At 36.7% G+C, this 10,394-nt stretch overlaps 1 protein-coding gene across 1 annotated transcript; it reads right to left on the reverse strand.

The window, feature by feature from the left end:
• Positions 1-1,698: 1,698 nt before the first annotated feature.
• LOC100152666 (olfactory receptor 6C76-like) lies at positions 1,699-3,478 on the reverse strand. The gene has a single exon (XM_021081288.1). It carries the CDS (start codon positions 2,707-2,709, stop codon positions 1,774-1,776), a length of 936 nt encoding a protein of 311 aa, XP_020936947.1. The 5' UTR covers positions 2,710-3,478; the 3' UTR covers positions 1,699-1,773.
• Positions 3,479-10,394: the final 6,916 nt, after the last annotated feature.

Here is a 10,394-nt window from a genome sequence, read left to right on the forward strand (position 1 = left end):
CAAAGAGATAAACACAAAGGTAATTCTGGAAAAGCTGGAAAATTCACACCTATGATGCCTCAGAAAAGGCCGTTATATTTCCCAATTCTAAATGAAGTTACTATCAAACTGAGCAAAACACTTTTTTTTTTTCTTGCTTTTTCAGGGCCACACCCATGACATATGGAGGTTCCCAGGATAGGAGTCGAATTCTAGCTATCGCTGCCAGCCTATGGCACAGCCACAGCAACGTGGGATCTGAGCCATGTCTGCTACCTTCACCAGAGCTCATGGCAACACCAGATCTTAACCCACTGAGCGAGGCCAGGGATGGAACCTGCATCCTCATGGATCCTAGTCGGGTTCATTAACTGCTGAGGCACAATGGGAACTCCAAGCAAAACACTTTTTACAAGGAGACATAGAAAATGTTTTTGCTGAGACAAGAAAATGTAAATATCATATGGATGTTTTAGGCATTCATATTCTCAGAATTTGTTAATGTTCACCTGTTTTTGATTATGTATAACTCTATTTCTGTCAACAGTGGAAAACGTTTTAGGGTAACGTCAGTGTATCAGAAATTTTTAGAACTATCTGGGAGATAAAAATATATGGTTTTAATTGTCAAAAACTTCAGAGAGGAAATTCCTAAGAGAAGCAAAAGCCTTCTTTTCGTAGGAGGTTCTTTCCATAGGAGCCTCAAATGAGCTCCAGGCTCACTCTTAACAAATCGAAAGAAAATAATGGGTTGTGGATCAACCATCTGAATAGTTTCCTAAAGACGTTTCATTGTGTGGGTATTGGGGTGTTACAGAAATGTCAATACCATGCTTAGAGTAACTCTGAAATTTAGTACAAAAAGTATTAAATATATTGTAGTATTAAAGCCTGGACTTCACAATGAAGATATAATACCTATGCCCCAAATAGCAAAGATCAACATTTATTATGTAAAAACTATAGGAGATACAAGGATAAGTAGAACAGGCACACTGGATGTAGGAGACTTTATCACACAGACAGGTTTTTTATTTTTTTCCGTTTAGGGCCGCACCTGGGGCATATGGAAGTTCTGGGGCTAGCTAGAACTGGAGCTGCAGCTGCCAGCGTGTGCCACAGCCACAACAATGTTGGATCTGAGCCCCATCTGTGACCTATGCATCTGCAGCTTGCAGCAACACCAGATCTTTAACCCACTGAGTGAGGCCAGGGATGGAACATGCATTCTCATGGACACTATGTTGGGTTCTTTACCCACTGAGCCACAGTGGGAACTCTAAGATATATTTATTTTAATGCCTCATGCTTATGTCCTGGGAGAAATCATCTTTTTAGAATTCCTTAATGATAACTTTTCTGTAACTCTTGATTAATGTCCAGAAAGAAAGTCCTTCAGTGATTATTAAAACTAAATTCTGGAATTTTTATTAAATTCCCATTCTCATTTATGTTATATCAAATCACTCAAGCTCAGAAAAATTTCAGGGTATGTACATATAAAAAGATAAGTGATATAATGGCATTATCATTAGTTAAACTAGGAAACACTCTTGGTTCCTAGATCCCATTGCAAGGTGTGAGGTCTAATTATTACAGACAAATAAAAGTACTCATGTTGATCTTAAAAATTAAATAAAAATATAGGTGAAGTAAGTGAGATCAAAAGGAATAAAAGGAGAATAAAACCTGAAGGACAAGGAAGTGAAATAATATCAGATGGAGAAATATAATATTAATAGTTGTGTTAGACATCGGTTCCACATAAAGTTCAAGGCATGAATTTCTGTCTGATTAAAATTTATCTAAGAAGCATTTTTTGACCAGCTTCTTAAAGGACTCCTTTACCTGCTGGTTCCTTAGGGAGTAAATAAAAGGATTTAGCATTGGGGCAACAGAGGTATTAAGCACTGCTATCCCCTTGGTCAAAGCCCCTCCTTCTTTGGCGGAAGTTTTAACATACATGAAAATGCAACTTCCATAAGAAATGGAGACAACAATTATGTGTGAGGAGCAAGTGGAAAAGGCCTTTTTCCTTTGCTCAGCAGAGGGGATCCTCAGAATTGTTTTAAGGATGAATGCATAAGAAAGAATCACCAGTGTTAAGGTTACCATGAGCGTGAATGTTGCCAAGAAAAATGCCATGAGCTCTAGGAATGCTGTGTCTGTGCAGGAGATTAGAAGCATGGGAGAAGAGTCACAGGTGAAGTGGTCAATGATGTTGGAGTCGCAGAAATCCAGCTGAAGTCCCATGATCACAGGTGGAAAGATAATGAGAAATCCAGCCAGCCAAGAACTAACGACAAGCTGGTTGCAGATTCTGCTGTTCATTATTGTCGTGTAATGCAGGGGCTTCCAAATGGCCACGTACCGATCATAGGACATAGCAGTCAGAAGGAAAAATTCTGTTGCACCAAGGAGTATGAAGAAAAAGACCTGGGCCATGCAAGAATGATAGGAAATGGTCCTGTCTCCTGTTACAATGCTGACCAGAAATCGAGGAATACACACTGTGGTGAATGAGATTTCTAGGAAAGAGAAGTTCCTAAGGAAGAAATACATGGGAGTTTTGAGGTGTGACTCTATCAGAGTGAGGGTGATAATTGTCAGGTTTCCAGTTATACTCAGTATATATGTGAAAAATAGAAATAGAAAAATCAAAACATTTAGCTTTGAATCATCTGTTAATCCCAGAAGTATGAACTCATTTACAGATGTGTGATTTTTCATTTCTTAATTGCTTCTTCCAGGCGTATAAATGCAAACAAGAAACAAGATTTAGTGAATATAGGATTACTTTTTTAAAATCTCCTCTGCTGGTTTAAGAATAATATAATATAATGGACTGATAAATTATTAACCAGATTTTACTGAGTTCTGAAAATGTATCTAAGCCAGGACAGAAAAACTTGTATCTTATAGATCACAGTGAGTCAATTCGATAGGACTAATAATCACATTTGTATAGAAATATAGTTATCAAATGTGTTGTACTTTCTTTTAAAAATTTGATCATATGTGTAAAAAAATTAGGTAGACATCTACAACATGTTCTAATGTTCAGTCACCACATGTTCTAATGATTTTTCTGAAAATGAAACATTTTAAAGTTTGTCTTTTTAGAGAGTTATTTTCCATAATTTTTTTCAAGGTCTATAATGTCATTCCTGCCTACAAAGATAATTAATAACTTACTGAAAGGGTCAGAGCCATCAAAATTAATAGTTATATACTAGTAATCAAATAATATTCTTTTGAGAATTAAGTCATGACCTTTCATTTTTTAGAAGACATTCTCATAACCAAAGTACATTGAGCTAAGTTATAAATTGGCTAAATGAAAAAATCGATGAGATGAGAAATGAAAAATATACTCACAATTGCATAATCCCATGTGGTAGTAATTTGACTGACTGTTCAAACCAAAATATTCTGTTGCTTTCATTTGAGAGTCCATATGTGATGCTTTACTTTTGGAGTATTTCATGGATTTCACAGCTTGTTTCTGCCTTTGCTTTTCTTGTGTGATAACAAGTTTACATAGTATGTAGGTGGAGGTGGGAAGAATGCTCCTGGTTGTATAGAGTGAGATGAAACATACTGAAGAATAGGTCCAATTGAAAGCATTTTCCTGATATTGAGAAGGCCCTGGCAGGAAGGTGACAGTCCCAGTGGCTGGTGGCAGGTGCTACATCCAGAAGACAAGCAGGGTATTCAGGAGCTCCTACAACATGTGATCCACGAAAGCCTTGGCGACGTGGTGGTAAAGCTCTGTGGGCCGTCGCAAGAAGTCAATTCATGTTATATCTGAAAGGCTGAGACTAAGGTAGGATTGCAAAGTTTTTTCTTAAGAAACAATGCCTCTGGTCCTAACTTGTTTGGGAGGGAAGTTAGAATTCCTGGAAATGGGAGAGAGTAGCAACCAAATGAACCCCTGTCCTTAGTCTCTAACTGTCTGCGAAGCAGAATCAGGAACTAAACTTGCCTGGAATGTGTGTTAGACTCCCCAAAAAACTACATTGGTGAAAGAAAAAGGAAAAGAAGAAAGTGGGATAAGGGCAATAGTTACTTCAGTGAAACAGGCAAATAGAGGTGATAGAGTTAGGTTGTTTTGTTTTGTTTTGTTTTCTTCAGCTGCACACACAGCACATGGAAGTTCTGGGGCCATTGATCGAATCTGAGCTGCCCCTGCGACCTATGCTGCAGTTGCAGCCATGCGGGATTCTTCTTAACTCACCTCACCAACATTGAACCTGCACCACCACGGAGACAACTCTGGATCCTGAACCCCCTGCACCACAGCAGGAACTCCAAAGTCATGTGTTTTGGTGGTTAGTGAAGTGGAGCTCTTAGTTCATGAGGAGAGAGCTCAAACCCTTCTGAATGAGAATCAAGAAATAACAGCTATGGAAAAGAGGTGAGCTGCATGGCCTATGAGTAGAAATTCAGGAGAAAGAAAATCCTTGGGATGTAAAGAACTATCCCGAATTGCACAGTCTAAGGCCAGCCATTTAGTGTCTCTGGTTTCCCCCAAATTCTATAAAAATAGCAATGACCTAACCTTAGGTGCAAGGAAAACCTGGTAATGCAATATCTTACTTGGTTATCAGTACCTTTTGAAAGAGAGATGGTTATGGTTCTAAATCTCATTTTACTTTCTTTACCTTCCACTATGAAGACTAGGCTTTCTAACTATTGTCTCCAAAACAAACAGATTCATTTTATCTGTCTTTTCCTCAGAATAGTCACAGGGGATTCTTACAGTGAAACAGCATTAAAATGCCTCTGGAGAGAGTGCTTATTATTTCACTCTAAATTTAGTTGAATAATTCTAATTGGGTATCCTTGGGAGAATATTTTTTAAAGTATTAAGTAGAGAGGTGTATAATGCAAGGAATAACCAGTGAAGAAACAGCAGTCTTTGAAATTTTGGATTTCCTATTGTCAATATTATTTTATTTTTACTTGAAATAAATGTCTGCCATGGCAGTGTATTTCAACTAATGTAAACTGGAGAAAAAGCAGAAAATAGCAAGAGGAGGATTTCCCATTGTGGCTGATTGTGTTGAGAACCCACCACAGTGTCTGTGCGGATGCAGGTTCAATCCCTGGCCTCACTCAGTGGGTTGAAGATATGATGTTGCCATAAGCTGTGGTATAGGTTGCAAATGCAGCTTAGATCTGGTGTTGCTGTGGCTGTGGTGTAGGCTGGCAGTCACAGCTCTGATTCGACCCTTAGCCTGGGAACTTCCCTATGCCACAGGTGTTGTCCTAAAAAGAAAAAAGAAAAAAGAATAGCAAGAGGAAAGGGTTGCAAGGATATAAAATCCGCTATTCAAGTGTTTTAGTTGTTATACATTTGTTAAATGAGTACCTATCATCAGCAGATAGGCACATTCTCAAGATACAGCAAAAATTGAGAGACTGACATACACACATAAAACTCATGAAATTGATTATCTTAAAAATTTCCTTAAATATTGCTTCCTTCACAGTAGAGTTTGAGGCAGGCAAAATTTGTCTGCTGTTTTTATTATAATTGTTATTTTTTTCCTACTCTCGACATGATTTATTGCTGCCGATGGGAGCAGAGGTACTGTTAGGGTTCTCCACCATAAAGTTGCTTTGCCCCTTCAGCCTCCACTTTCTACACCCTATTCTTCAGAAGGAAAGTCCTCTGTGCAGCTCACACTAAAGGGGTGGGAATTAAGCTCTGCCCCATTGAAGGTGGAATATCTATATGTATTATTTGGGATTCCTTTCCATGGGTAATCTGTATATTCTTTCTCATTTATTAATTTATTCAATTATTTATTTATCTCAGTTGGATTCATGGATGTTTGTTTTATACTTTCAGTTATACCCAATGCTGTTTTACTTTGTTGCTAAATTTTTTCAGCTTTGGCCCCTGGGAACTCTTCCAGTTGGCTATTGTTTCCTTCGATGTATAGACATTACATTGCTTTAAAAAAAATTATTTCTTTTCTGGACCTATGAGATGCTTTAGGATCAGCTTGTGTATTGCTTACCACATCCATCTAATCTGACATTTCTCCACTGATACCTGGTTCCTTTTATTGGAGAATGGTATTAGGAACCAAGTACTCAGCTCTGGGTGTGTTCATTCTACTGTGGTGTCACTGCTTCTTGATCCTATAGGAGGATAGAACCAGGAAATATATGTGAGCCTACTAACGTGCATAAATATGTGTATGCAAATATTACTCTGTGTTACCTTCTGAATCTGTATTAAGCTAAAAATGGGTCCATACTTATACGATACTTCATTACTACATAGATTATAATAGCTTGGTCTTCTTTCTTCTTTATTCCTTATAACCTCCCACTGCAAAACTGAGAATTCTGGCTTCATCATCTACCACCCATTTACTTGTTCAATACCTACATACATACATACATTATCAGAATTATTGATCTATACCATGATGGGAAACCACTTTATTAACCAGAATGTAGTACTTAAATATGCTTTTTTTTTTGGTCTTAGAGATTTCAGTCATTTCTTAAGTTTCTTAGGTCAGTAATGTTCAGTCCTATCACCTTTAGTAAGATTATTGCAAACATTGAAAATACTGTTATTTTTTCAGGGGGGTCATTTTCCACATTTCATTCCATGATCCCTTAACCACTTAAATTATTTTCAAACATTTTGATAAATTAAAATTTACTCTTTGTAATGCAATGATCTATGAATTTTGACAAATGAATAGTACTATGAATTCAACATTTGAATTATATACAGAATAGGCTCTTTGCCTGGAGTCCTCATTCATTGCACCTATGTAAGCTTCCCTTTCTCTCAACAATCCCTGGAAACCATCGTTCTTTTTGCATTTTGTATAGCTTTTCTTTTTCTAGAAGATCATATATCTGGAGTCATACAGTATGTTACCTTTTCAAATGCTTCGTTCAGTTATAAATATTGATTTGAGTCATCCATGTCTTTTCATTGTTTGATAGCTCATTTCTTTCTCTCAGTGAATGTATCAATGGACCACACTTTATTCATCCATTCATCTATATAGGAGCAGCTTGGATACTTTTAGTTTTTCATGATTATCAATAAAGCTTCTATGAAATATTTGCATGCAATTTTTTGTGGACATGAGTTTTCAAATCACTTGAGTAAACATCAGGGGCTACAATTTCTGGATCATACAGAAGACTATATTTAGATTTTAAGAAGTGCAAAATGTCTTCCAAAGTGATTATATCATTTTGTTTTACCATTAGCAATAAATGAGAGTATCAGAGTTCCTGTTGCTCTGCATTATCTCTAGCAAGTGGTGTGTCAGTGTTTTACAAATGAGTGTAAATGAGCATGTGCATAGTTGTAGCGCACTGTTTTAATTTGTGGTCACCTAAAGACAATGATGCTGAACATATTTTCATATACTTATTTTCCTCCTATATTTCAACCTTTGGGGAGGTGTCTGTGGAATCATCTTCTCACTTTTTATTTAGGTTGTTCATTTTTTTATTATTGAATTTTAAGAGGCTTTTTTGGGTAAATTTTGCATAAACAGCCCTCTATCAAATATGTATTTTCCAGTATTTTCTCCCAGTCTATGGCTTGTCCTCACAATGTTGACAGAGCCTATTGCAGCCAGAAACTTTAAATTTTAATGAGGACAAGCTTAACCATTATTTCTTTCACAGGTGATATCTTTATTGTTATATATAAACATCATTGTCATATCCAAAGTCCTCTCTATATTTTTGATGAGGTGTCTATTCAGATATTTTTTTCAAGGCTGTACCTGCAGCATATGGAAGTTCCTGGGCTAAGGGCTGAATCAGAGCTGCAGCTGAGGCCTATAGCACAGCCATGGAAACACTGGATCCCAGCTGCATCTGTGACCTATGCCATAGCTTTTGGCAAAGCTGAATCCTTAACCCACTGAGTGAGGCCAAGGACTGAACCTGCATCCTCAGAGAGAAATGTTCAGTCCTTAACCTGCTGAGCTACAATGGAAAGTCCTGTTCAGATCTTTTGCTCATGTTTATTTGGGATATTTGTTTCTGATTGCTAACTGAGTTTTTCTATATTTGGATAAAGGTCCTTAATGAGATATGTATTTACAAATATATTCTTCCAGCATATTCCTTATCTTTTATTCTCCAAATGGTGTATTTTGCAAAGAAGTTTATCTTTTTTAATTTAAAAAAGTCCAAGTTATTATTTTATTCTTCCATGGATTCTGCATTTGATGTTGCATTTTATATTTAGGTCTGTGATCCATTTTGAGTATATTTTTGTGAAAGATCTGTGTTTAGGATCATTTTTTTATATGTCCAATTCTACCAGTACCATTTGTGAGAAAGATTAACTTTTCTTCAATTAAATTGCCTTTGCTTCTTTGTAAAAGATTCTACTGACTATGTGTTTGTTCCGTGTCTAGAATATCACCCTTTATTCCTTAATTTACCTTTATTGTAAGTGTTGAAATAGTTTAGTATGAATTTTCCACTTTGGTTCCTCTTCTTCTTCTGTACTGTGTTGACTATTCCAGACTATTCTGGGTGTTTTGCATTCCCACGTAAACTTTAGAATCAGTCTGTTGATATCTGCAAAGTAGCTTGCTGCTATGTTGGTTGGGATTCTGTGCAATTACAGAACACGTTGAGAATTGCTCTCTTATCAGTATTAAGTCTTTCAATTCATTTACTTATGTCGTCTTTGATTTTTTCAGCAGAGTTTTATAGTGTTTTGCATATAGGTTTTATATGTGTTTCATTTGATTTCTGCATTAATTATTTCACTTTTTCATTATTGTAAATAGTATTACTTTGTTTCAAATTCTGAATTTCTTTATTGCCGATTCTTAAGCAGATAAATGTCTTTTAATGATTTTTGTATATTAACCTGTATCCCCCACATACTAATTCTAGGGGGTTTTGCCTTTTGTTTTCTTTCTTTCTTTCTCTGTCAGTTTTTCAGGATTTTGTACATAGACAGTTTTCTTTCTTTCAAATCTGTATACAATTTCTTTTCTTGCTTTATTTAATTAATTAGGCTTCCTGTTTGATGTTGAATAGGAGTGGTAAGAGGAAATTCTTGCCATGTTCCCAAACTTATGGATAAAGCTCCACATTTATCAACATTAAGTATGACGTGAGCCATATGTTTTTCATCCTATCCCTAGGTGTCCTTTTAAAGTTGAGGACATTCTCCTCATTCCTAGTTTACTGAAACTTCTTATGATCAGTTAGTTTTGTTGTCTAAGTGCTCTTTCTAGATCACTTGATATAAGCATGTAACTTGTTTTCTTTGGCTTGTTGATGTGAGGAACTACTATGACTGATTTTCAGATGTTGAGCCAGACTTGGATACTTGGGATAAATACTATTTGCTCTTGATATTTAGTTCAGTTTATACACTGTTAGATATGATTTGCTAATATTTGGTTTAGAAAGTTTTCCTTCATGTTCATGAGAGATATTTGCCAGTAGTTTCTTCTTGTAATGACTTCATGTGGTTTTGGTATTAGAGTAATGCTGGTCTTGTAGAATAAGTTAGGAAGTGTTCCCTCTGCTTTATTTTTTATTTTACTATATTTTATTTTATATATATATATATTTTTTTTTTGGCCACACCTGTAGCATATGGCAGTTCTGGGCTAGGGGTTGAATTGGAACTGCAGCTTCCAGCCTATGCCACAGCCACAGAACAACTGGATCCGAGCTGCATCTGTGACCTATGTTGCAGCTTCCTGAAATGCTGGATCCTTAAGCCACTGAGCGAGGCCAGGGATTGAACCTGCATCCTCACAGACACTATGCTGTGTTCTTAACCTGCCAAACCTCAATGGCAACTCCGTCTGCTTTTGTTTTCTGAAAAAGATTGTAGAGAATTAATATCTTCTTTATGTTTGGTAGAATTCACCAGTGAGGCCGTCTGAACCTGGGGCTTTCTTCTTGGAATGTTGCTAACTATCAATGTGATTTCTTTAACTCAGATAAACCCATTCGGATGATCTTTGTCCTTGTGTGAATTTGTTGCTTGTAATTTTCAAAAAATTGGCCTTATTTAAAGGTTTCAAGATTTGAACATAAAGTCATTTTTTTTTCTTTTTCTTTTTCTTTTCTTTTTTTTTTTTCATTTTTGGCCACCCTTGGGATATGGAGTTACCAGGCCAGGGACCAGATCCCAGGTGGAGTCATGACCTCAGCCACAGCTGTGGCAGTGCCAGGTCATTAACCCACTGTTCCAGGCTGGGAATCGAGTCTGTGACCCAGCACTCCCAAGATGCCACCCATCCCACTGTTTTTAATGAGCCCTTTTAGGTTCACAGCAATACTGAGAGGAAGATTCAGAGATTTATCCTATGTCTACTGTCCCTACACATGCATAGCCTCCTCCATTATCAATATGCTCCATAGTATCAGTATGC

This window comes from Sus scrofa, unplaced genomic scaffold (assembly GCF_000003025.6).
Source record: "Sus scrofa isolate TJ Tabasco breed Duroc unplaced genomic scaffold, Sscrofa11.1 Contig1293, whole genome shotgun sequence".
Lineage (NCBI taxonomy): Eukaryota > Metazoa > Chordata > Mammalia > Artiodactyla > Suidae > Sus > Sus scrofa.

Excerpts from the sequence above, each read along its gene's own strand:
- LOC100152666 (XM_021081288.1), bottom strand. The coding sequence starts at position 2,709 with ATGAAAAATCACACATCTGTAAATGAGTTCATACTTCTGGGATTAACA.